Below are 27979 nucleotides of genomic sequence, written 5' to 3'. Positions count from 1 at the left end.
ACTGTCAAAAATTTCAATCACTTTTCGAAAATTTTCTGCCGAGTGCAGACGTGTCTAACCGTTTCATCTGGAGAAATTTAAGAAAAATTAGGAGAAAGTTGTGCAAAGTTTGTGATTTTCAGGAACGGATTTCCCATTGTACTCACTATGGGAGATTCACTGGAGGCGACGGTCGGCAGTATGGGTAGTGATCCGCCCCCGTCTGTCGGGGTGGATGCCGAGTCGGTCGCCATTATGGATTACGATGGCTTTACCAATTATATCAGGAAGGCCGTGACTATTCTGCTGCCGGAGGAGGATGTCGTTCCGGTACCGCTGAATGCTGCTCTCGATGATCCCTCGAACCAGGAGTGCATCCGCAAGTTTTTGAGCGATCCGCAAACGCAAGCCCTCTACATTCAGCGGTCCTGCTTCAAGGGTGAGTCTACGGAAAGATATTTTTTTCACTTTGCCAAGATGGCGCACGGCCAGTAGGAATTACTGTTATTTTTGTTGTTGGGTCACTTGGGTGTGTATTGTGTGAGTCATGCTGCGAAATTGTGGCAAGTTTGCAAAAAATGAAAAGGTAAAAATCGATTCTATCCGCTCTTGCCTTATTTTAGGGATGTTTTCTCGGCAAGGTTTTCGCTTTTGTACTGATATTGATTTTGAATTCACTATAAACTATATTTACTAGGGGGAAAAACGGCTTTGGCAGGTTTTGTTCTATTGGCAGGAGGGTTTTTGTCGACCAAATTTTATGAGATTTGGCCACAATATTCTTTGATATGCAAAGAATGCCTAGGCCAAATTTGAGCATAGTCAGTCATAAAAAACCCCCCTGCCAATAATAGAACAAAACCTGCCAAAGCCGTCATTCCCCCTACTACAACTCTAATAAATATAGTAAATAATGGTCAAGTCTTCTTCTTCTTATTGGCATTACATCCCCACACTGGGACAGAGCCGCCTCGCAGCTTAGTGTTCATTAAGCACTTTCACAGTTATTAACTGCTAGATTTCTAAGCCAGGTTACCATTTTTGCATTCGTATATCATGAGGCTAGCACGATGATACTTTTATGCCAGGGAAGTCGAGACAATTTCCAATCCGAAAATTGCCTAGACCGGCACCGGGAATCGAACCCAGCCACCCTCAGCATGGTTTTGCTTTGAAGCCGCGCGTCTTACCGCACGACTAAGGAGGTCAAGTACATTATAAAAATCAATATTAATCCACCTAGTGGTGACGATGCCTTTCTCGATTCAGTCGTTCGGTTTCGCCTTAGTGCGATACACATCATAAATAATTGCCTACATTATGGCTCTTGCAAACTGTATAGCGAATCAACCAACCAAGGTTATATGGTTCAACACACCATTTTCTTCATAACTTTTGAACGCAATGACCGATCGTGATTATATTCAATAGTGATCAACTAGAGTTTGTTTCCCGTCTAATTCAACTTGTTGCGAAAAAATCGGTTAAGAATTACTATACAAAAAAGTGGCTAACGGGTTTTCTCACACACACATACACACGGACTGACAGACATTATTTTGTTCAGTTCGACGAGCTGAGTCAATTAGTATAAAAAAGCAGAATATTGAATATGATAGATTGCTGCCATTGTATTATCCTTCATAAGTTTGTTGTATAATCATCGACTGAAGTATATAATTGCCCACACAAGAATCTTGTGCACAATTTCCCCTCCTGCCTTATTGAAGGTTTTGAAAAATTTGAATTGAATAGGGGAACTGTTCCGATCTTCATCTCACTGTACATATATCCATCTCATTGCTAAACAAAGAAATACGGCAACAATTTCGTCGCTTCTTTTTGTCAACATGCGTGCTCACTGCTGAAAAAAATCATAAAAATAATAAACCAAATTCCTATCCATTGGTTTGTTTTTGATGGGACGGAAATAGGAGCTATGAGATGAAGTGGCGAACCATTCCCCTACCACCCATTTGAGACACTTGAGAACCGCAATCCACCAAAAAGTTGTCCCGAGGTTTGAAGCTATACAAAATTTCACCCATATTCTTGTTTACATTCGAATGCTCATTTGATCGAATGTTGTTGCTCATTCTTGTTTAAGCCAGCAAAATTATATGAAAAAACGGTTCGAACGAATCGCATTTGTTCAAAAGTATCATTCGTCCGTAAACAAGAATTTTTGTGAATAATGTTATACTTTTCTGATCTAGGACTACGCCTTTGTTTTCTATACGAAATAGGCATAGGGGAATTTGTAAATATAAGACCGTCACGAAAAATTGATTGGTTTTGGAAGCGAATACGTCGTCAACGGATTTCTATGATTTTGTATAAATCTATTGCAAATTTATCTAAGATTCAGAATCACATTTCAAATCTCATAATTTTCTATATTAAACTATTCACTTGTGCTCTATTTTCAAACACTATTTGTTGCCATTTTCATCCAATTAACATTAACGCATAATTTCACTCCCCCAATATCAGTTTCCATCTCTCGATCCACTCGAAACAACTAGCCCTTTGTTATATTATAACGTATTAAAGTGGCGAACTCTCGCAAGAGCAGCTATTTATTGATTTTCAATTCTTTGGTAAAATTTGTAAAAAAAAATACAGATACTTGTATTTATTCGTACACTGCCGTGAATCGCATATTTGTCTCATAAGAATAGGAAACCCAGCAAAGATAGGACAGATATGCGATTCACGGCAGTACAGTTCATAGAAATGTCCCCTAGTTTTTTTTATTGAAGCTTCTGTTTGATTTGATGATATTGTAGATCCAGTTGAAAACCGAACTGAGCTCTCGTGACAATCGCATTTTCTCCCATTTCCGAATGTCGCGACTGTATCGCGAGTAGTGCGCATGATGGCGCACGGCTATGACATAGATGCGCATTACTCGCGATGCAGTTGCGACATCCGGAAATGGGAGAAAATGCGATTGTCGCGAGAGCTTAGTTCGGTTTTGAACTGGATCTACAATATTACATACGACGTATGTAACAAAAGTAAACAAAACGGGGTTTTTAATACAACGTGACAATCACACGCGGCTTTATATAATACGCATCGATTTTACTGATTTCAGATCTTAAAATTCTTCAATTCGATCTTTTTGCGAATCGACGTATGTAAAAATTTCTATTTTTGAAGTCTCACTGTTACATACGTCGCTTTAACATATGGGAACTGAGAGCGACCTATGTAACAAAAAAAGCAAAACAAAACAAAACTGCAGTTGCGTCAATCGTGCAACTATGGAAAACCGACCAATGTACACCGACGTACGTGTAGCATACCGGTGTATGTATAATTTTATCGTTTTTCACAGTGAACTTGAATGAACTGAGCTTTGCTGTGAAGCACGCTTATTACGTGTCATGTAATGATGGATGCCAGCGGAAAAAAGTATTGAAAAAAGATTTAGTTTTAAAACAGTTTTAGAAAAAGTTTTGCCAACTTTCTGCAAAGGATTTCTCGAATCCTCATAATTGTTACATACGTCGTTATGAAAAATTATGCTTGATATATTAATGTTAACATAATGGGTAAAGTTGAACATAATAATAATCAACCAAATTTGTTTGGTTTCAGACGACGAAAATGAGCCGCCAACAGAAGGCGAAGAGGAGAAAGATGCCGTAGCGTACTACATTAGCAATGATGTACACTTCACCAATCAACGGATGGCTTCGTTGGTTTGCATCAAACGGGGATCGGTGATCGAAGCAGATAAGTCGATTCACTCTCAAATTCGACTGATCAACTTCTCCGAAGGCTCTCCTTATGAGACGTTGCACTCGTTCATCAGCAAAACTCTTGCACCGTATTTCAAGAGCTACGTCAAGGAATCGGGCCGTGCAGATCGCGATGGCGATAAGATGGCACCCTCGGTTGAAAAGAAGCTCACAGAATTGGAGATGGGTCTGTTACATCTGCAACAAAATATCGACATCCCTGAAGTTACTCTAAACATAAACGGAACCGTGGCACAGGTCGTGAAGAAATGCGCCGACGAAGGTCGTAAGGCTAAGATAACCGACTTTGGCGATAAAGTTGAGGATTCCACTTTTTTGAATACGCTACAAAACGGAGTTAATCGCTGGATCAAGGAGATTCAGAAAGTTACTAAACTGGATCGTGACCCTTCCTCTGGAACAGCTCTGCAGGAGATTTCATTTTGGTTGAATTTGGAACGTGCGTTACATCGTATTCAAGAAAAGCGCGAATCTCCTGAGGTTGCACTCACTCTGAATATTTTGAAACATGGCAAACGATTCCATGCGACCGTTTCCTTCGATACCGATACCGGGCTGAAGCAGACTCTTGCGATGGTGGCCGATTACAACCCGCTGATGAAAGATTTTCCAATCAATGATTTGCTGTCGGCTACCGAGCTGGACAAGATTCGTCAAGCCGTTCAATCGATTTTCAATCATCTTCGCAAGATTCGTAGCACCAAGTACCCGATTCAACGTTGCCTGCGTCTGATTGAAGCAATTTCGCGCGATCTCAGTCAGCAGCTGTTGAAGGTGCTCGGCACTCGGAGATTGATGCACATTCCGTTTGACGAATTTGAACGCGTGATGAATCAATGCTTTGAAGTATTCAGCTGTTGGGACGATGAGTACGACAAGCTACAGGGAATTCTACGCGATATTGTCAAGAAAAAGCGAGACGAGCACATCAAGATGGTGTGGCGCATTGCTCCAGCGCATAAGAAGCTTCAGCAACGCATGGAGCACATGCGCAAATTCCGCCGTCAACACGAACAGCTGCGTACCGTGATCGTTCGTGTTTTGCGCCCAGCTCGCCAGCCTGCGGGAATATCCGGCGGTGGAGATGCCAGCAGCGCGGACGTTAAGCAACCTTACAGTTTGGACACGGCCGACGCAAACGCCATCGAAGAGGTCAATTTGGCTTACGAAAATGTGAAGGAAATTGAGTGCTTGGACATTTCCAAGGAAGGTTCCGAAGCTTGGGACGCCGCTATCAAGCGCTATGAGGAAAGAATCGATCGAGTTGAAACGCGCATCACGGCTCATTTGCGTGACCAGCTCGGAACAGCGAAGAACGCCAACGAGATGTTCCGCATCTTTTCGCGCTTCAATGCACTGTTTGTGCGGCCGCACATCCGCGGAGCAATTCGTGAGTATCAAACGCAACTGATCCAACGTGTCAAGGATGATATAGAAGCTCTGCACGAGAAATTTAAGGTATGCAAATGGTGGGGATTATGTGGCTTGAAATTATGAATGTTATATTTTTTCGTAGGTTCAATATCCGCAAAGTAAAAGTTGCCGATTGTCAATCGTTCGAGATCTTCCTCCGGTTGCGGGTTCGATTATTTGGGCTCGTCAGATAGATAACCAGTTGACCATGTATCTCAAACGTGTCGAGGACGTTCTCGGAAAAGGCTGGGAATCGCACATCGATGGACAAAAGTTGAAAGCCGACGGAGATAGTTTCCGCGCAAAGCTGTCTACTGCGGAAGTGTTTCAGGAGTGGGCTCGTAAGGTACAGGAGCGCAACACCGGAATCACCGGACGTATCTTTCTGATCGAATCCACTCGTTCTCGTACCGGTCGCGGCAATACTCTCCGTTTGAGAGTCAATTTTCTGCCCGAGATTATCACCCTGTACAAGGAAGTCCGCAATCTCAAAAGCTTGGGCTTCCGTGTACCATTGGCCATTGTCAACAAGGCTCACCAAGCGAATCAGCTTTATCCGTTTGCTATATCTCTGATCGAAAGTGTGCGAACCTACGAACGCACCCTTGAAAAGGTAAGTTACTTTATTTCCACATTTAGCTTTGCTTCATCTCACAAAGTCGTAAAATTGGTCATCAACGCCAAATGTTGAACTATCAGAATTTCAATTTGATTACACCGTCATTCACATTCATCATTCCACAATCCCACCCTCCAATTGATATCGCTCCATCCCAAGATAAAATACAAACCAGTATTGTACAACGATATTGTTTTTCCATGCAGCTAACAAATAGGAGTTTAGCACAAAATTCAGTATTCAAGGTAGAGCTAGCAAAAAATAGCATTAGTTGTTTATTTTTGTTCCGTCACTTTGTTTTGCTGTCTTCCTTATTCTATTGTTTTGCCGAATAATGCTTCTTATAACGGAATATTGGTTCACTCATTCTTTGGGATGGAATTATTTTTTGTTGCCCAGTATATATTCGGAAGAGAAGCTTTATGGTGTCAATTATTGGTAACCGCTTTACATGGATGGTTTTTTTTTTCATTCGAAGCTTGATAACATCGTGATAATAGTAATGCTTCCAACTATGGGCCCATTCGTGACTATAAAGCCCAACCCATTGTGACAAGCCAGCATATTACGACCATTCTTCCTACTCTCAGTTGCACCATACGCGTTAGGAATTGTAATTGCGACGCAAAACAGATACCCGGGTAGAAGAAAACAGCAAAGGAATAACTTTTTTTACCATTAATTTATTAATAGCTGAATAGCAAAATCTGATATTGGTTTGTTTGAAATAGTTGCTAAACAAGCAAAAATAATAACATATTTTGTTCGAGCAAATAACTCATAAAAAACTCATTTTGCCATTATTAATTTATTTAGTGCTGGTCCATCTTACTACAAAGTCTTAATAAATAAAACAAATGTACATGATTTGCCATACCACACGAACAATTACGCCTACAGCAATGACGAACGACGAATCTTTTCGAAGCGCGTACTTGTTTGATCGAAATCGTAAAGATCTTCAACTACCGTGAATGTCCGGATCATCGACGATAACGTTGTAGCCGAACGCAGTTCAATGGAATCGGTCCTGTAGCAATGATCGTTGCCGGAGAGGACGTTGAATTGCACAGAAGTCCTTACCAATTAGTTTACATCAATCAGGGTATGCTGGACGATTCATTGGATCACGCCAAGGCAAGCTACGTAATGCCAACCGAATGAACCTCTGCTGAACACGTTCAAACCTTAGGGACCATGATACACACAACACAGTCCATACAACAGAAGTGGTCTCAAGGATAGGTCGTACAAGCGCACAATATGTACAGAGACTTGAAGCAATACGGATGGAAATCTTTGGAAATTTTAACAATAAAGCCCATCTAACGATTTGCTTTGGAAATTATTGCTGTATAGTGAGAGTTAAATGTCAGCTTTGGATCCAACATGACTCGCAAGATTGGAAACCGTCTCAACTCTTTCAAGTATCGTGCCGTCTATCCGGTAATCGAACAATATTGGCTCCTTCAATCGATGGAACGTCATCACAGAACATTTCGGAACACTGATAATAAGGAAGGCAACAGTTTCCTTCCAGTTAGGTAGGAGCTGATGCAAATTTTGTGGAGGTAGCGAGACCAAAAAGTTTGGTCAGCAGCATGCTGTGGTCGATCTTATCAAAGACAGAGCATAGCGGCAGAAGTTAAAAAGAACAAACTTCCTATCCGGTCGCTCGGCGGTACGGTTTGTGTTTATCAAGACTTTTACGTTATTGTATTACAAGAAAAAAAAACATTGATTGAACTCGATAAAGTGTCATTTTGATATTTTTTATATTTTTAATGTTGTTTTACATCTGATTATACGCCTAATCCCTAGTATGAGGACACATTCAAAGTATCATATACTTTTAGAATGTATAAATCCTTTTATTTTAGAATTATAACGAAAGAAACCTGAAAAGTGTTGCAAGTCACCCCGTTTGACGGTATATTATTCTTTTGCTGTTTTCTTCTACCTTTTTTGACACACCCCTCTTAATCCGCAATTGCATCTTTAAGTTAATTTTCAACTAGCTGAATCGTAAATGCTCCAGGAGCACACTAGGTTACGGAAATGTTTTGGCAAATGGGAATTGGACCCTGTCGGGCATACCATCCATAACCCTATAATTTGTTCATTGATGGGCAATTATGTGAGCTAGGTAACTGACAGAGTGGCCTACATAAAACACAAAAAGTAAGAAGAAAAACAAGATAAGATTCAATTCTGATTAATTTCTTATTTCGCATTTCGGTACCACCAAAAAACCTGAACTATATTGTATTTTTTAATGCCAACCAATAGATTTTTTTATATCATAATGCTAAACACCCATAGCATTAAAAGTTCATAAATATCTGCTTTTTAGCTGTATTATTTTTGCTTCGTAATTAGCCAACCATCTACGTGCTTATTATTAATTCCAATGTTTTGTAATTGTCGTTAGGATCTTTTAACTATTTACAAAATTTTGATTTTTATCAGTGATGATCTTAGTCCAAATACTTAGGAAGCAGTAGCACCTTTAAATAATCAGTATTCAATAGTCAACATAGATCCTACTTGGAATTTCATTCAGCATTCAACCATGTAACAGTACACGCTTCAATCGCCGGTATTTCCATTCTTGCACGAATCTTCAAATGTTTCCCGCTTAGTGTATACCTACTTATCCGAATCCGCTTATGACCATATATATCTGCGGCGTGTATTTGTTCGAAACCTTCAACTAATATACATTCTCTATGTTCACACAGATCGAGGATCGTGCCAGCATCATCCCGCTGGTTGCCGGTTTGCGCAAGGAAGTGCTGGCCCTCATCTCCGAGGGCATCGCGCTGGTATGGGAAAGCTATAAGTTGGATCCGTACGTGCAGCGGCTGTCCGAGAACGTGACCTCATTCCAGGAGAAGGTCGAAGATTTGCTGGTCGTTGAGGAACAACTGGATGTCGATGTCCGTTCGCTGGAGACATGTCCCTACAGTGCGGCGACATTTGCTGACATTTTGTCGAAGATCCAACATGCAGTTGACGATCTATCGCTCAGGCAGTACTCTAATTTACATGTTTGGGTCGCCCGCTTGGATGAAGAAGTAGAAAAGAAGTTGGCTGCCAGGTTGCAAGCCGGTATTCAAGCGTGGACCGATGCCCTCACAGGTAACAAAAAGGAAGTTGATCTCTCAATGGATACAGATGCACCAGCTCAACCCACAATTAAGCCAGGTGGTGACCCACAAATCCAGAGAGCGATCCACGAAATTCGAATTACCAATCAGCAAATGTATCTTTACCCTTCGATCGAAGAAGCTCGTTTTCAAATCATGCAGCAGCTATTCGCGTGGGAAGCCATTGTTACATCCCAAACACGACTACAGAGCTCTCGTTACCAGGTTGGACTGGACAAACCCGTATCGCAGACCTATCGGAATTTGTTGACCAAACTTCCTGGAGGTTCAGATCCATTGGAGGGTGGCTATGCCGCTATCGAGAACCAGATCTCCGAGGTTCGCAACTACGTCGACGAATGGTTGCGTTATCAAAGTCTATGGGATCTGCAAGCCGACACTTTGTACGGTCGTTTAGGTGAAGACATAAACCTGTGGATCAAGTGTTTGAATGACATCAAGAAGTCACGTACGACCTTCGACACTTCCGATACCCGCAGGGCTTACGGTCCAATTGTCATCGATTATGCTAAAGTGCAAGCCAAGGTCACACTGAAATACGATTCTTGGCATAAGGAAGCCTTGAGCAAGTTTGGACAACTGTTGGGCAACGAAATGTCCACTTTCCATGGAAAGGTGTCTAAGAGCCGCAGCGATTTGGAGCAACAAAGTATTGAAGCTGCCAGCACATCCGACGCAGTGTGCTTCATTACTTACGTACAGTCGCTGAAAAAGGAAATGTTGGTTTGGGATAAGCAAGTTGAAGTGTATCGCGAAGCTCAACGTATTCTTGAACGCCAACGTTTCCAGTTCCCAAGCAATTGGTTACACGTAGATAACATCGAGGGAGAGTGGTCCGCATTCAATGAGATCATGAAGCGTAAGGATTCCGCAATTCAAACGCAGGTTGCCAGCTTGCAGGCCAAGATTGTTGCCGAAGACAAGGCTGTTGAGTCCCGCACACTGGACTTCTTAAACGATTGGGAAAAGAATAAACCAACTGGAGGGCGTACTCGTCCGGATGATGCATTGCAGCAGTTGCATATCTTTGAAACCAAGTTCTCGCGATTGAAGGAAGAACGCGACAACGTCGCCAAGGCTAAAGAAGCCCTCGAACTGCAGGAATCTGCCATTCCCAACAATAGTACAGAGCGAATGCATGTTGTGCTGGAAGAGCTTCAAGATTTACGTGGCGTGTGGAGTGAACTTTCCAAAATCTGGGCTCAAATTGACGAAACTCGCGAGAAGCCGTGGTTGTCGGTACAGCCTCGCAAACTGAGACAATCGCTCGAGGCGATGATGAACCAGCTCAAGGAATTGCCTGCACGTTTGAGAATGTACGAGAGTTACGAATACGTGAAGAAACTGTTGCAGAGCTACATCAAGGTGAATATGATGATAGTCGAACTGAAATCCGATGCCTTGAAGGAACGTCATTGGAAACAGCTGACGAAACAACTCCGCGTCAGTTGGGTACTATCTGATTTGACGCTTGGACAGGTTTGGGATGTGAACCTTTTGAAAAACGAGTCCATTGTGAAGGACATCATCTTGATCGCCCAAGGAGAAATGGCTCTTGAGGAATTCTTGAAGCAAGTTCGTGAGAGCTGGCAGAACTACGAACTAGATTTAATAAACTACCAGAACAAATGCAGAATCATCCGTGGTTGGGATGACCTGTTCAACAAAGTCAAAGAGCACATCAACTCAGTGGCTGCTATGAAGCTTTCTCCATACTACAAGGTTTTCGAAGAGGAAGCTCTGACTTGGGAGGAAAAGTTGAATCGCATCAATTCATTGTTTGATGTTTGGATCGATGTTCAACGTCGCTGGGTCTATCTGGAGGGCATTTTCTCCGGAAGCGCTGACATCAAAACATTACTCCCAGTGGAGACATCTCGTTTCCAAAGCATCAGCTCTGAGTTCCTTGGATTGATGAAGAAGGTGGCCAAGTCACCGAAGGTCATGGACGTGTTAAATATTCCCGCTGTACAAAGATCGCTGGAACGTTTAGCTGATTTGCTTGGAAAGATTCAAAAGGCACTGGGAGAATATCTCGAACGCGAGAGAACATCGTTTCCACGTTTCTACTTTGTTGGTGATGAAGATCTGCTAGAAATTATCGGAAACAGTAAGAATGTTGCCCGCTTACAGAAGCACTTCAAGAAAATGTTTGCAGGAGTTGCCTCTATTTTGCTAAACGAAGACAATACTGTTATCCTCGGCATCGCATCGCGAGAAGGCGAAGAGGTGAAGTTCATCAAGCCTGTGTCAACGATCGAGCATCCGAAGATTAACGAGTGGTTGACCCTAGTCGAGAAAGAAATGCGCTTCACTTTAGCTTCCTATTTGGCACAAGCTGTTCAGGACATCAAACAGTTCAAGGACCAAATTGATCCGCAAAAATACATGGAATGGTGTGATAAATACCAGGCGCAAATTGTAGTACTGGCTGCGCAGATCCTGTGGTCCGAAGACGTGGAGGCAGCTCTGCAACAGGCTTCCGACAATCCTGGCAATAAATCTCCTTTGAATCGTGTTTTAGCCACCGTTGAAACAACGCTGAACGTATTGGCAGATTCAGTTCTGCAGGAACAGCCACAGCTTCGCCGCAAGAAATTGGAACATCTAATTAACGAATTCGTACATAAACGTACCGTAACACGCCGATTGATCGCCCATGGCGTCAACAATCCCAAGTCGTTCCACTGGCTGTGCGAGATGCGATTCTATTTCGATCCTCGTCAAACGGAAGTGCTGCAACAGTTGACGATTCACATGGCCAACGCACGCTTCTACTACGGCTTCGAGTATCTCGGCGTGCAGGACCGTTTGGTTCAAACACCGTTGACGGATCGTTGCTATCTTACAATGACGCAAGCACTGGAAGCCCGACTCGGTGGATCACCGTTCGGACCGGCCGGTACTGGCAAGACGGAATCGGTTAAGGCTCTCGGTAATCAGCTGGGTCGCTTCGTGCTCGTGTTCAACTGCGACGAAACGTTCGACTTCCAAGCTATGGGCCGTATTTTTGTCGGTTTGTGCCAGGTCGGCGCGTGGGGTTGCTTCGACGAGTTCAACCGTCTGGAGGAACGTATGTTGTCGGCCGTTTCGCAACAAATTCAAACCATCCAAGAAGCGCTCAAGTCCCTCCAGGAAGGCTCAATGAAGGATTCCCAGAGTATTATTGTCGAACTAGTCGGTAAGCAGGTGCGCGTGTCTACTGATATGGCCATCTTCATCACAATGAACCCTGGCTATGCTGGACGTTCCAATCTGCCAGATAATTTGAAGAAACTTTTCCGTTCACTTGCTATGACCACTCCCGATCGCCAGCTGATTGCCGAAGTAATGCTGTTCAGTCAAGGTTTCCGTACAGCTGAAAAACTTGCTTGCAAGATTGTACCTTTCTTCAAACTGTGCGACGAGCAACTGTCCAATCAGTCTCACTACGATTTTGGACTCCGTGCGTTGAAATCGGTGTTGGTGTCCGCTGGAAATGTGAAGCGTGATCGTATCATGAAGATTAAGGATACCATGAAACAACGAGGCGACGAAACAATCGATGAGGCCTCGATAGCTGAAAATTTACCCGAGCAGGAAATTCTAATTCAATCGGTTTGCGAAACCATGGTACCGAAACTGGTTGCAGAGGATATCCCACTTCTGTTCTCTCTGTTGAGCGATGTGTTCCCGAACGTTGGCTACACTCGTGCTGAGATGAAGGGTCTCAAGGATGAGATTCGCAAAGTATGCGGTGAAGAATATCTAGTGTGCGGAGAAGGCGACGAACAAGGTGGCGCTTGGATGGAAAAGGTGAGTTTTCAAAACTTAATTACATCTAGAAGAGTACTAATCAATAAACCAACATATGCAATCTTTCTTTCTATTCCCTATTGTTAATCAAACTAATACAATACCGTCAAAATTGAAACAAATTTCAAACACACAGGGATTCGGTGAAACATGGGTGGACAAAGTGAGTTTTACCCGCTTTCTGTCTCGAATGTGTTGTTCTTTTCCTTCGCTTCTGCGTTTTGTGTAGTTTAGTTTCCTACCTTTGCGAATACTTTTTAATTCCGCCTTTCATATTACGCAGGTTCTACAACTGTATCAAATCTCCAACCTTAACCACGGTCTCATGATGGTAGGCCCATCAGGATCAGGAAAGTCTACCGCATGGAGAGTACTGCTTAGAGCTCTAGAACGCTTCGAAGGAGTCGAAGGAGTGGCCCACGTCATCGATCCCAAGGCCATTTCGAAGGAAACATTGTATGGTGTTTTGGATCCAAACACTCGCGAGTGGACCGACGGTTTGTTCACACACGTTCTGCGCAAAATCATCGATAACGTACGTGGCGAAATCAACAAACGTCAGTGGATTATCTTCGATGGCGACGTCGATCCTGAGTGGGTTGAAAACTTGAATTCGGTATTGGATGACAATAAGTTGCTTACGCTTCCGAACGGTGAACGACTGTCACTTCCACCAAACGTTCGAATCATGTTCGAGGTCCAAGACTTAAAATATGCCACCTTGGCAACAGTATCGCGTTGCGGTATGGTTTGGTTCTCGGAAGATGTTCTGTCTACTGAAATGATATTCGAAAATTACATGTCTCGATTGAAGAACATTCCATTGGAGGATGGAGAAGAAGAGAGTTTCACAACGCAGTCCAAGGCTGCTGATAAAGATGACGAGATGACACCAGCATTGCAAACGCAGCGTGAAATTGCCTCCCTGTTGCAGCCGTATTTCTCTTCAGATGGATTGGTCGTACGTTGCTTGGATTACGCAATGGGTCAAGAACACATTATGGACTTTACCAGACTTCGTGCGCTGAGCTCCCTGTTCTCGATGTTGAACCAAGGGGCACGAAATGTACTGAATTTCAACCAACAGCACCCCGATTTCCCTGTTCCTCCAGAACAATTGGAACAGTATATTCCGAAACTGTTGATCTATTCATTGCTTTGGTCGTTTGCAGGAGATGCTAAACTGAAAGTTCGTTCAGATTTAGGAGACTTCGTACGGAGTGTAACAACTGTCACATTGCCAGCCCAATCTGGCAATCCGATAATAGATTTCGAGGTGACACTGCAAGGTGAATGGGCTCCGTGGTCCAACAAAGTACCAGTTATCGAAGTGGAAACGCATAAAGTTGCTGCCCCAGATGTGGTCGTTCCTACTCTGGACACCGTGCGTCATGAGTCGCTGTTGTACACCTGGCTTGCCGAGCATAAGCCTCTTGTTCTTTGCGGTCCACCAGGTTCTGGTAAAACTATGACTCTCTTCTCGGCTCTTCGGGCCTTGCCGGACATGGAAGTTGTTGGTTTGAATTTTTCATCCGCCACCACGCCTGAATTATTGCTGAAAACCTTCGATCACTACTGCGAATATCGCAAGACTCCGAACGGAGTGGTTCTTGCTCCGGTCCAACTAGGAAAATGGCTGGTTCTGTTCTGCGATGAAATAAATTTGCCCGATATGGACTCCTATGGTACGCAACGTGTTATTTCGTTCCTTCGACAGTTGGTAGAGCACAAAGGATTCTACCGTGTCGCCGACCAATCGTGGGTTTCGCTTGAACGAATTCAATTCGTCGGAGCTTGTAATCCACCAACCGATCCGGGTCGTAAACCACTATCCCATCGTTTCTTACGGCATGTTCCCATCATCTATGTGGATTATCCGGGAGAGACTTCGCTTAAACAGATCTACGGCACGTTCAGTCGTGCAATGTTGCGCCTGATGCCAAACCTCCGTGGCTACGCTGAACCACTCACCAACGCTATGGTGGAGTTCTACCTTGCTTCTCAAGATCGCTTTACACAAGATATGCAACCGCACTATGTTTATTCCCCGCGTGAAATGACCCGTTGGGTACGGGGTATTTGTGAAGCCATTAGACCGCTGGATAATTTGCCTGTCGAAGGATTGGTTCGTTTGTGGGCTCACGAAGCTCTTCGTCTGTTCCAAGATCGTCTGGTGGAGGAGTCGGAACGGCGTTGGACAAACGAAAATATTGACTTAGTTGCCATGAAGCATTTCCCAAGCGTGGATCGCGAAAAGGCTCTGGAAAGACCAATTCTGTACAGCAATTGGTTATCGAAAGACTACATGCCGGTAAATCGTTCCGAATTGCGAGATTACGTGAAAGCTCGTCTCAAAGTGTTCTACGAGGAAGAATTGGACGTTCCCTTGGTGTTATTCGACGAAGTGTTGGAACACGTACTTCGAATTGATCGTATTTTCCGGCAACCGCAAGGTCATTTACTGCTGATTGGCGTTTCTGGAGCCGGAAAAACTACGCTATCCCGTTTCGTTGCTTGGATGAATGGATTATCCATCTTCCAGATTAAGGTTCACAACAAGTACAATAGTGAGGACTTCGATGAAGACTTACGTTGCGTGCTACGGAGAGCCGGTTGCAAGGACGAAAAAATTGCATTCATTCTAGACGAGTCGAATGTGTTAGATTCCGGATTTTTGGAACGTATGAACACATTGTTGGCCAACGGAGAAGTTCCTGGATTATTCGAGGGAGACGAGTACACAACTCTTATGACACAATGCAAAGAAGGTGCCCAACGGGAAGGATTGATGTTGGACTCGAGCGATGAACTGTACAAGTGGTTCACTCAGCAAGTTATGCGTAATTTGCATGTGGTCTTCACAATGAATCCATCAACTGATGGTCTGAAGGATCGTGCTGCAACGTCCCCTGCATTGTTCAATCGTTGTGTCCTTAACTGGTTCGGAGATTGGTCCGACTCGGCGCTGTTCCAAGTAGGCAAAGAGTTTACCGTTCGCGTTGATTTAGATAAACCGTTGTGGAGTGCTCCTGACTTTTTCCCGGCTGCTTGCCCGCTTATCAGCAACGCACCATCGCATCGCGACGCTGTCATCAATGCTTGTGTATACGTCCATCAGACATTGCACAAAGCGAATGCACGCTTGGCCAAGCGTGGTGGTCGCACAATGGCCATTACTCCACGTCACTATTTGGACTTTATACATCACTTTGTGAAATTGTATTCGGAAAAACGCAGCGATCTGGAAGAACAGCAACTGCACTTGAATGTCGGTTTGAACAAGATAGCGGAAACAGTGGAACAGGTTGGTTGTTCGTAAAGTTAGGTTTTTGAACTAAAATCTATCCACGCCTATTTGTTTTCAGGTTGAAGAAATGCAAAAGTCTTTGGCCGTAAAGTCTCAGGAGTTACAGGCCAAGAATGAAGCGGCGAATGCCAAGCTTAAGCAAATGTTCAAGGATCAACAAGAGGCGGAGAAGAAGAAAGTGCAATCACAAGAGATTCAGCAGCAACTGGCAGAGCAGACTATAAAAATCGAAGAGAAACGAAAGGACGTCATGGCAGACTTAGCCCAGGTCGAACCAGCAGTTATTGACGCTCAAGCAGGTACGTTTCTTTGTTCTTTTCTTTTTTTGCGAATGTTTTTCTAGAGTTTCAGCATTTGACATTTATGATAATTGATGTTACACTATTAGCTGTGAGTAATATTAAAAAGAAACAGTTGGCCGAAGTTCGTACCATGGCCAATCCTCCAGCACCGGTAAAGCTGGCACTAGAGTCGGTATGTCTGCTTCTTGGTGAAGACGATCGTGGAGGAGATTGGAAAGCTATCCGTGGCATACTGGTCAAGGACAGCTTCATTACATCTATAGTCAAGTTTGACACATCACAACTAACGTAATTATCGTTCGGTCTTAAATTATTTCTACCTTGTAACTATAATCAAGATATGTGTACGATAATCGTTCGCTAATTACGCTGAAAAACTAAAATCTTGCAACCGCAATGTAGCTTTAAGTGATGTGATCAATATTTATCCAATCTTGTTCGACTTGTAATGTGATAACGCCGATACGAATGTGGAATGAGGAGCGAAACAAATTAATACGCCCTGTTACTTAAACCTGGGAAGGCAGCTAATACAAAGACAGAATTCATTTCATCATTCGCTCCATTATATCGATAACTGCCACTGCTCACACATAATGTAACTAAATGTTGCAATATCTCTCTTTTTCTTTCTTTTTATCACCATTGCCATGAACAACCACGCACCTAACATCCAACTACAAAATCTGTCATAATCAATACTCGACCATTTAACCTCTGGAAATATATATCCAATCAAATCAATACTAAATCCTAAACCCGACCCCATAAAACAATAACCATTACCACAACGATTACGGAAATAGCGGTGAAATCGATCAAGAAACAGCATCTCGTCGAGGTCCGTTCGATGGCCAATCCGCCAGCCGTGGTCAAACTTGCCCTGGAGTCCATCTGTCTGCTGCTAGGAGAGAACGCCTCCGACTGGAAGTCGATTCGTGCCGTCATCATGCGGGAGAACTTTATCAATTCTATTGTGTCTAATTTCAGTACCGAAGACATAACGTAAGCATGATGTTTTCTCTTTCTTTCTGCTATATATTTCTCTTCTCTTCGGTTGTAGTTCGGCGAAGTATCCATATTTCGGGTAGAGTTCTAAGTTTGCTTATCGTGTAGTTGAGCTACATTTGTTCTATGGGTTAAACAATTCTGAAGGTTAAAAATTGTGTCTTTTAACCTACATATAGACAGAGTTCTGCAAAATCGCCTTTTTGATTTTGATCATGAAAGGAAAACAGAAATTATTTCATATCTATTCTTGCCCATATTTGTTACAGGAAATCCTCAGTTATGGCCTTGAGGGATATCCGATACGATTTGTAATAAGTTGGATCTGCTAGACGAAAACTTGGGCCAAATTATGAGTAATTTCTGAGTGACCCTTGGTGCGTTTTTGCAGAACTCCGGCCATATGTTGTCAAGAGCGACGATCTAAGTTACCAAACTCATTCGGAATATGTGTACTTTATAGATCAATATGGTTAACTTCTTTTGTTAGTAGCACGTTAGAACTCTGCACACTTTTGTGTCGTTTTCTGTGATTTGAGCTCTTTTATTTTCTTTCTATTTTCTTGATTGTAGTGCCGTGTTTCGTAGGTAATTAAATAAAGTTCATTGACTCTACCCTTGCATGATTCCCTGGTTTGAAAACCTTATATAGTTATCTATTTTTTCGCCCGTAGCTAGATGTTTCAAATACCCCTTTTTTCGTCCTTAAAAGCTGAATATTTTTTCTCCTTTTTGGACTGGTTATTATTAAATAAGTTTTATAAACTACGCTATGCTAACGATCAATTGAAGTAAACTATTATTAAATTTTATTGTTTGAGCAGTTGTACGACATTTAGTGATAAACTATTTTTCGATTTACCTTTTCGCAGTGTGCCATTTTGCGGTATTTTATTTCGCAGTTTAGAGTTAGTCGGTCTTGGGGTGGAACCAAAGTAAACGCGATTCCATAATTTATTAATATTCTGGTGGATCTAGTCATTCCCAGCAGCTTTACTGTTTTTCAGCTCACTTAGTGCCTTCTTTACCTCATCCAGTGTTGGTGGTTCCACAGCTTGACCGCTTCTTGATAACACCTTCATTTTCATCGTTCAACAAATCCTCGAAATGCTCATTCCACCTTACTGGTACCGTAGTTTTGTCTGTCAGCAAATTTCCCTAACGATCACTGCCATGGCAAGCACTGGCGCAGTTTAATGCCGCCTACCATTGAAAGTCGCGTTAATCCTCCGCATATCATCCCTATCCATGTTATCTTGCGCTTCAGGTATCACACTTTCTTTGAGCTACTTTTTCATTCTGCGGTGGATTCGTTCCTTTTCTGCCCTTGCTACACTGTACCGTTCTCTATTGTATTGGGTACCTCGTCCGTCACTTGCTGTCCAGTGCCTAATACTTCCAGCGCTGTTGTAGTGACCGTTTCATGAATATTCTCCCACAATCTGTTGACGTTCTGGCGGTACTATTCAGCAACCCTTTCAACTGGCATTGGATATTGAAACGCATGGTTGATTCTGTTATTTCCTGTATAAAAGTGCTTATTCAACACTAAGCTGCTTCTGATTAAGGATGCTATGCTATTAAAAGAAGAAAGAAAAACGTCTGAAACAATGTAGACCGCAAAATGGCACATCGTGAAATGATAGAGTGGTTTCCTGCGAAACCATATACAACGAAATGATTTACCGCCAAATGTTATACAATCGTGTGAACAGCGTGTTGCAGCAGTATGCGATGTGCTTTACTACAGGTGTGGCTCAAACCTCAAAGTAGTATTTGTTCAACGAAAATTCGCTCTTTCGAGAGAGAAACTCTCAGCTGGGTTGCCGAAGATGGCCGAAGGCGACAGAATGTGACGTCACGTCTGGCATACTCAGTACAATTTTTATAACAGACGTGACGTTTCACTCTGCCCGCCCACTGTGGGTGGCGATGTTTACATTATTTTTTCGACTAATACAGCCATAAAGGAGTTTGGCCCACACCTTTATAGCCTATTCAGATTACGCCATTAATGACATAATAATTGGCGTTTCAGGGTAAATACGCTTTATGTCATTATTTACGTAATATTCCATACATTTTGCGCTGTCAAAAGATACCCGCTAAAAAGATTCATAAAGAATTTATTACGAACAATTCAAGACAAAATTTTCAAAACGACTTATCTGCTTTCGTAAACAAAGATTCAAACGACGATTTGACGAATCTGATAGCTCTCCCACGCAAACCAACACCATCAACAGGTAGCGGAAGCCTTCATCTACCTATTGATGGTGTTAGTTTGCATGGGAGAGCTATCAGATTCGTCAAATCGTCGTTAGAATCTTTGTTTACAAAAGCAGATAAGTCGTTTTGAAAATTTTGTCTTGAATTATTACGAGAGAGCTTTCGTTCTAACTGGGATGCAGGGAGAAATTCAACAAAACAAAACTGACAAGCGTCACGCTCTCTTTGCCAGAGAGAAAATTCTCTCTGTTTTCATTTCGTTCCGTAGTTGACAGTCATGCTCTTTCTGTCGCAGCAGGGTCGAATGCATGTTAGATGGAAATCTTCTGAACGCTGAAGACTAACTCGGATTGTGATGGTTTTGTGGAAAGCATTTTATATGATGAAAAATAATGATGATAATTATTTATTCTCCACTTATTCAACATGAATTGTTTAAAAAACAGATGCTCTCTAGAATTAACATGAAGTATTTAACTTAAACCTAGATTTAATAGAACAAATCGAATAAATTTTCAAAGTTCAAGGGCCAATGCGGAAGACAATTTAAAACGTAGGAATGGTTGTAAAACGAATATATTTGATGAATAAACATGATTTCATAAATTGTTTCAATTCTGCTCCTTGAATGGTTTAATATACTTTGGATTTCAACATTTTTCACGTGGGACAACTGTACGATTTGAATCGGATGTATATATAAAGTAGAATAACCTTAGATAAAACATGGATTGGTAATGCATTAATTCATCCAAAATCCAGTTTAAATTATATCACATTCACACGATTCGATTTTGTTAGAAGCTGTATCATTGATTGTCGAGTAGAACGCAATGGTTCAGTTTCCATTTTTGAAAAAAAAATTAAATTGCCGAGTTGCCCTTCATACATTTTAGTTCGATAATATTTCTTGAAAATTGGTCCAATCGTCCTTTTTTTATTTATTTGTGAGAATTCCCAAAAGGATCTAAATTTTTCTATCAAATGTCTGTTCGATCATAGTACAGAATCAAAATACTTTTTAAACTTAAAAATAAATTGAGGAATAGTCTGATTCCCCGAAGAACGGCGCACCCAACTAATGAATGTAGCTTCGCTCATTATCCTTAATGAGAGCTTCAAATATTCTTCGAAAATCCCTTTTCATATTTTTTTATATTTTTTTTTCGTAGAAACTTTGTTCAGAAAAAAATGTTCGATTGTCGCCACACAAATGCTTGATTTCGCAAATTAAATTTTAAAACTCTCCTTGAATTCAACCCTGTATTAGCGTGCAAATGAGGAAACATGGAAACGTCAAGATATATTATCTTGCTGCAGTCTGAACACCTCGTAATAATTGGATACCCTCTCACTTAACAAAGTCATAAATAGCCCAATCTGAATAGGCTATTACTGAAGCACATCGAGCAGTATGTTAAACAAATGGTTTTTAAGAAACATCAATCAAGTTCAAAACTCGATCAAAAGTTCACATGTTTTTCTGTAGGTTGATGATATTGTCATGTAGGTGGATTTTAATTCACGAGATGTCATCATTTTTTTTTTCTTTAGAAGTTCGTCTACGAACACAATATTCTTAAATTTTTTTTTGACCTCATTTTTTATATGTTTTTATATTTTATCAGCGTTTTGTTTGTGTAGATAGATCCTGGGCAAAAGCATTGTTTTTGACGGAACTCCAGCTACAAGGCTAAATAATAACGAAAGGCTGGAAGGATAAGAAGCTGTTTTTGCTAGAAGTATCATTTGACGTGTCCCATTATTTGTGAAATACAGGCTTCGGAATTCTCACTCATATGAATAAAAACCCAGGATTGATCCAAACAGCGGAGTGTAATTTTTCCATATTCTCCTTTGAGCAAGTGTTCTCACACGATATTTTATCTGGATAGAAAGACGGATGATAAAGTCGCGAGCGCCGGCTTACCGGGTAATTTAGTTTTGGGCCTTCAAATTCTCCACCTCGCCACTTCTCCAGATAAGTTTTAAAAGCATATTCACAAAAATGTAGGTCCGCGACGGGATTCGAACCCAAAAGAATTTTAAAATGTGTAGAGCGCCCACTATAACCACGCCACCACACGAACCGATTGAAGGCAAATAGAACCTACTACTTATCGTGGCGCATCGTCGTATTGAGGTCTCCAAGCAGATTTTACCAACACTATCACAGAGTGAATTTTTTTTGCTGCACACTGAATCAAAATGAAAATTATCATTTTCACCTGATGTCTAGTTCAAATTTGCGATATTTTTCTTAGTGTTTCCACGCATTGTTTGTTGTTTTCTAACAGCAAACAAGAAAAATATGACAGTTCTAACAGCAACCAAAGGAAAATTTTGTAAACACAGCACCAATACCAATGGGGATGGAGAGGGCTATGCAATCAGTTCGGAGAAACAAAGTAAGCAGCATTTGATTTTCGCGAAACATGGGAAAAGGGATAACAATTTTTCGCACCATCGCTTGTGCCGGAGTTTATCGCACTGTAATTTATCCGGATAAAATGAATGGTGGAGCGATCTGTTGTCGCGTGAGTGAGTGAGAAATCCGAACCCTGGTGAAATATGTTCGGGACTAGCAGACGACACAAACCCTACTTGTGACTCTTAGAAGATGTCATACAATGTTGATATGGATATAAATTTAGCATAATCCAACAAGAACAAATTTGAGGCACCATTGAAAGGCAGAATGCTTTATTTTTATTTTTTTGAGCTTGGTTCTTGACTCTTGGTTTTTGTTTATTGATTCTTGATATTGGTTTAGAACAAATTCTAAATTCTTTTAAAAATAGTTTTATGCTCTCTATTTTTATTATTTGTTTCCTTTTTTAATTTTATTCTGTATTTTTTTTTTCAAATTCTTTATGCCTTATTATTTATTGTTTATTTAACATTCAGTACCTATTCTTCATCATTTCATATCATTGGTCTCTTTTTTTTTCTTTCCTAATTTCCAATTATTTATTCTTTTATTTTGTACTTCTTACTTGTCAATCTTTACTCGGCATCCTTTCTTATATATTTTGCTTTTTGTTTTTCATACTTCTACTTGTAGTATATGGTGTGTTCGTCAATAAATTCAATTCTGATCAGCCCTTCGCTATTTTAGCCTTGTGATTTAAACCTTGACCTAACTTTTTTCATAACGTGCAACCAATTGATCAAAAATTCTATTTCACATTTTTTTTATGAATAAAGTATTTCAAGTACACACACCATATAGCAAAACCGATATGACATACGCCTCAAATCTAATTGATATATCGCTTGTACAAACAGCTTCATTGCATGATGGTTAAAGATGCTTTCTGTGTTCCTAATTTATTTATTTATTTTTTAAAACAAACCACGCGATCCCATAACATTATTTTATTTTTATTTTTTTACAATTCAACATTAATCTGAAATAGTGACGATGTGCGTGAGAAGATGAAATCTAGATATCTGAGCAATCCGGACTACAACTTTGAGAAGGTGAATCGTGCATCGATGGCTTGCGGTCCTATGGTTAAATGGGCAATCGCTCAGGTAAGTTAACGCATCAAACACTTTTACACCTTCACTGCCCATTCGAACATATCAAACTGTCCCGAATTCGCTTGATTTCTCAAGCGCATTATGCTTCTATGTGTATTAACTCATTTTAATAAAACTTAACCCACTCGCTTTTCCAGGTTGAATACGCCGACATGTTGAAGCGCGTGGAACCGCTACGTGATGAACTGAGCTCACTCGAACGCCAAGCCGATACCAACATCAAACACGGACAGGAAGTCAAGGAGCTGATTGCCCAGCTGGAGCAGAGTATTGCCTCCTACAAGGAAGAATATGCTCAACTCATCTCGCAAGCACAGGCCATCAAAACCGATCTGGAGAACGTGCAGGCTAAAGTTGATCGTTCGATCGCACTCCTCAAGAGTTTAGTCATCGAGCGAGAACGCTGGGAAGCTACGAGCGAAACGTTCCGTTCGCAAATGTCTACAATCATTGGTGATGTTTTGCTGTCGGCCGCATTCATTGCATATGGTGGATATTTCGATCAGCACTATCGAAGCAATTTGTTCTCGACTTGGTGTCAACATCTGCAGGCAGCCAGTATTCAGTTCCGAGCGGACATCGCACGAACCGAGTATCTGTCCAATCCGGATGAAAGACTGCGCTGGCAAGCCAATGCTCTACCAACCGATGATCTTTGTACGGAGAACGCGATCATGCTAAAACGCTTCAACCGGTACCCACTTATTATCGATCCATCTGGACAAGCCACAGAGTTTATCATGAACGAATTCAGGGATAAGAAAATAACCAAAACGAGTTTCTTGGATGATTCATTCCGTAAGAATCTGGAATCAGCTCTTCGTTTCGGTAATCCTTTGCTCGTACAGGATGTAGAAAACTATGACCCTATACTGAACCCAGTACTGAATCGTGAACTGCGCCGTACTGGTGGACGTGTGCTGATAACTCTGGGAGATCAAGACATCGATTTGTCTCCATCGTTTGTCATTTTCTTATCTACGCGTGATCCAACCGTCGAATTCCCGCCAGATATTTGCTCCAGAGTCACATTTGTCAACTTCACCGTTACCAGAAGCTCACTGCAATCACAGTGCCTCAACCAGGTGCTAAAGGCCGAACGACCTGATATCGACGAGAAGCGATCAGATTTATTGAAACTGCAAGGAGAATTCCACTTAAGATTGCGTCAGTTGGAAAAGAGTTTACTACAAGCACTTAACGATGCGAAGGGCAAGATTTTGGACGATGATTCGGTCATCACAACTCTGGAAACGTTGAAGAAGGAAGCTGCAGACATCGGTCAAAAGGTCGAAGAAACCGATAAGGTCATTGGTGAAATTGAAACCGTTTCACAGCAATATCTATCTCTGTCACAAGCTTGCAGCAACATATACTTCACTATGGATAGTCTGAATCAAGTTCACTTCCTGTACCAATATTCGTTAAAAATGTTTTTGGATATATTCAGCACAGTGCTGCATAATAATCCTAAACTGGAAGGCAAAACTGACCACACTGGCCGTCTTTCCATCATTACAAACGATCTATACCGAGTGTGTTATGACCGCGTTGCGCGTGGTATGCTGCATGCTGATCGACTTACCTTTGCTATACTGCTGTGCCGAATTCATCTCAAAGGAACTTCCGAACCGAATCTCGACCAAGAGTTCAACTTCTTCCTCCGCAACAAGGAAGGATTGTTCTCTTCGTCGAATCATGTTGATGGCGTAAGTGCTGAGCAGCTAGAATCCGTTACTCGTCTATCAAGTCGGCTTCCTATTTTCCGCAAATTGCTAGACAAAATTCAATCCATGCCCGAATTGGCCGCTTGGTTGCAACAAGGTTCTCCAGAGCAAAACGTTCCCAATTTGTGGGATGAATCAAAGGCTCTATCTTCCATTTCCGCATCTATGCATCAACTTCTGCTTATTCAGGCTTTCAGACCTGATAGAGTCATTGCCGCGGCTCACATTTTTGTTTCCACTGTCTTGGGTGAAGACTTCATGCCTCAGGCAGAAAAGGAACTCGACTTCTCAGCTTGCGTGGAAAAGGAACTCACTAGCAACACTCCGGCTCTACTCTGCTCTGTCACCGGCTACGATGCTTCCTCGCGGGTAGATGATCTGGCCGCTGAACTAAACAAACAAATCACAAGTATCGCTATTGGTTCTGCGGAAGGTTTCAATCAAGCTGAACGAGTTATCAACATGGCATGCAAAACCGGCCGTTGGGTATTACTCAAGAACGTACATCTCGCACCGCAATGGCTTGTTCAGTTGGAGAAGAAACTACATTCTTTGCAACCACATTCAGGCTTCCGATTGTTCCTTACCATGGAAGTCAATCCAAAGGTGCCAGTTAACCTACTGCGAGCTGGTCGTATATTTGTGTATGAACCTCCGCCAGGCATCCGCGCTAACTTGTTACGTACATTCTCCACGGTGCCGGCAAGTCGCATGATGAAGCAGCCCAGTGAACGTGCTCGCCTCTATTTCCTACTCTCTTGGTTCCACGCCATCGTTCAGGAACGGTTGCGTTACGTACCGCTCGGATGGGCTAAGAAGTACGAGTTCAATGAATCTGATTTACGAGTTGCTTGCGATACGCTAGATACTTGGATCGATGCAACTGCTATGGGTCGAACTAATCTGCCACCGGAGAAGGTTCCCTGGGATGCCCTGGTTACCCTACTTTCACAAAGCATCTACGGTGGTAAAATCGATAACGATTTCGATCAACGCCTGCTTTCATCGTTCCTTTCCAAGCTGTTCACGGCTCACAGCTTTGAGGCTGAATTCGCCTTAGTTGCCAATGTGGATGGAGTGGCCGGTGGTCCTAATGGTCAACGGCATATCACAATGCCGGACGGGACACGTCGTGATCATTTCCTGAAGTGGATCGAAGCATTGGCAGATCGTCAAACTCCGTCTTGGTTGGGATTACCGAACAATGCTGAGAAGGTACTGTTGACCACTCGCGGAACGGATTTGGTCAGTAAATTATTGAAAATGCAACAACTGGAAGACGACGACGAATTGGCTTACAGTAATGATGAAAGTCTTGATGCGGCTCAAACTCGGCAGGAAGACGGACGCCCATCATGGATGAAGACTTTGCATAACAGTGCTCTAACTTGGCTACAACTACTACCGAAACAATTGCACACCTTGAAAAGAACTGTAGAGAACATTAAAGATCCATTGTATCGCTACTTTGAACGAGAAGTATCGTCCGGAGCGAAGCTCCTACAAACCGTAGTCAGCGATCTTCAGGATGTGGTTTATATTTGTCAAGGCGAAAAGAAGCAGACCAACTACCACCGTACGATGCTGAGCGAACTGGTTAGAGGAATTCTCCCAGCAGGATGGAGACGCTATACTGTACCGGCGGGTTGTACTGTTATTCAGTGGATCACTGATTTCAGCCATAGAGTACTGCAACTGCAAAAAGTCTCCTCCCTGGTTTCACAAGCTGGTGCCAAGGAATTACAGGTAATTGAAAAGTATAAATCTGTTGGAAATTTTTTATAATATATCTTATTTTAGAGCTTCCCTGTGTGGCTAGGCGGGCTTTTCAATCCAGAAGCGTACATTACGGCTACTAGGCAATGCGTAGCCCAAGCAAACAGTTGGTCATTAGAAGAATTGACCCTCAATGTCACCATCACTGAGAACGGTTCCGATGGATTCGACAATCTGAAGGATAGCAGTTTCGGTGTTTCAGGACTGAAGCTACAGGGCGCACAGTGCAAAAACAACCAACTCTTGCTGACGTCGGCTATCATGACCGAGTTGCCGTTGACGTTGCTTAAATGGACTCGCATTGACGCAGAAAGTGCTAGGGCTACGAAACTTACTCTACCAGTTTATCTGAATTCCACTAGAACTGAATTGTTGTTCACCGTTGATATGACCGTTGCACCAGGTCAAGATCCGCACAGCTTCTACGAGCGAGGTGTTGCAGTACTAGCTTCAACAGCTTTGAATTAATTAGTCATTGTTTGACATGCTCTTATTTATTTCTATGATATTAATTATATGCACTCAAATAATACTTATTCACTGGTAAATGGTTAAACATTTAATGGGAACATATTATAATCCATGAAACATATAGCTGCTGTTCAACATATATGCAAAACTTCAATGAATAATCGTTTACTACTCTGAGTTGTTATTAGCAGGGTATTAAATTTCAGTGCAAGTCATTTAATCTACTGAGAACATTTTCATGAATTTTCTACTTTATTTAAGCCCTTAGTACTAACACTGTTTGACATGATGACTAATATTTGTCAAGTCAGCCTGAAATCCATGTCGTTTTCTAATCAGTCTGCTAGATGTCCGGATAAACTTGACAAAATATGTTTGTCAACATGACAAACAGTGGACTGCGGACTGTAGTGTTCCCACCCACTACAGCTACTTATCCGGTTTGAGAATATGTAGGAACGCTAAGAATTAAAATTTAGCTCCTGGAAAAAAAAAATTGGTAGAATATTCAAATGACTATGACATATTACAACACTAATACACAAATTTAAAAAAAAAATACAGTCCGGTTTAAAACAATATAGTAACAAAAATAGGGGCGATACACTAATTACGTATTAAGGATTTTTCCTTCCTGCTTCCATATAATAAATCCACCCACCCCCCGCACTCTCTCTCTACCCCTAAGTCCTTTCGTAATTAACGGTTAATCATAGTAGTTTTGCATTTAACTTTATCATATACAAATAAAACGTGCTTAATGTGCTACTATTGTTTGTTTGGTATATTTTTCGAAAGACAAAACTATAAAGCCCATCTCGGCCCGATGCCCACATAGCGTACCCTATCTGTACGTGTATTTATAAT

General features: G+C 41.9%; 1 protein-coding gene across 8 annotated transcripts; it reads left to right on the top strand.

Moving 5' to 3' along the window:
• The first annotated feature begins 21 nt into the window (after positions 1-21).
• On the top strand, positions 22-27883 carry LOC134225423 (dynein heavy chain, cytoplasmic). 8 transcript variants are annotated; one of them, XM_062705492.1, is made up of 12 exons: positions 22-418; positions 3586-5207; positions 5266-5775; positions 5988-6026; positions 8523-12746; positions 12883-12909; positions 13030-16050; positions 16112-16352; positions 16442-16643; positions 23012-23129; positions 23276-26611; positions 26666-27883. In XM_062705492.1, exons 1-12 carry the CDS (start codon positions 148-150, stop codon positions 27107-27109), a joined length of 14055 nt encoding a protein of 4684 aa, XP_062561476.1. In that variant the 5' UTR covers positions 22-147; the 3' UTR covers positions 27110-27883. The 8 variants fall into 8 exon arrangements, with proteins under 8 accessions (XP_062561476.1, XP_062561480.1, XP_062561478.1 ...); XM_062705493.1 differs by lacking the exon at positions 16442-16643 and adding an exon at positions 17162-17360 and having other exon boundaries at positions 23-418; XM_062705496.1 differs by lacking the exon at positions 5988-6026.
• Positions 27884-27979: the final 96 nt, after the last annotated feature.

The sequence above is a fragment of the Armigeres subalbatus genome, chromosome 3 (genome assembly GCF_024139115.2).
Source record: "Armigeres subalbatus isolate Guangzhou_Male chromosome 3, GZ_Asu_2, whole genome shotgun sequence".
Taxonomy (NCBI): Eukaryota; Metazoa; Arthropoda; class Insecta; order Diptera; family Culicidae; genus Armigeres; species Armigeres subalbatus.
Note: the sequence above shows the minus strand (reverse complement) of the source record. Positions and strands in the feature narration are given on the sequence as shown.

Bases quoted from the DNA above. Each gene is read 5' to 3' on its own strand.
- LOC134225423 (XM_062705492.1), top strand. From the start codon at position 148: ATGGGAGATTCACTGGAGGCGACGGTCGGCAGTATGGGTAGTGATCCG. The intron at 12,747-12,882 runs GTGAGTTTTCAA...TCAAACACACAG, and splicing joins GTGGCGCTTGGATGGAAAAG to GGATTCGGTGAAACATGGGT. The intron at 23,130-23,275 runs GTAAGTTAACGC...TCGCTTTTCCAG, and splicing joins TTAAATGGGCAATCGCTCAG to GTTGAATACGCCGACATGTT.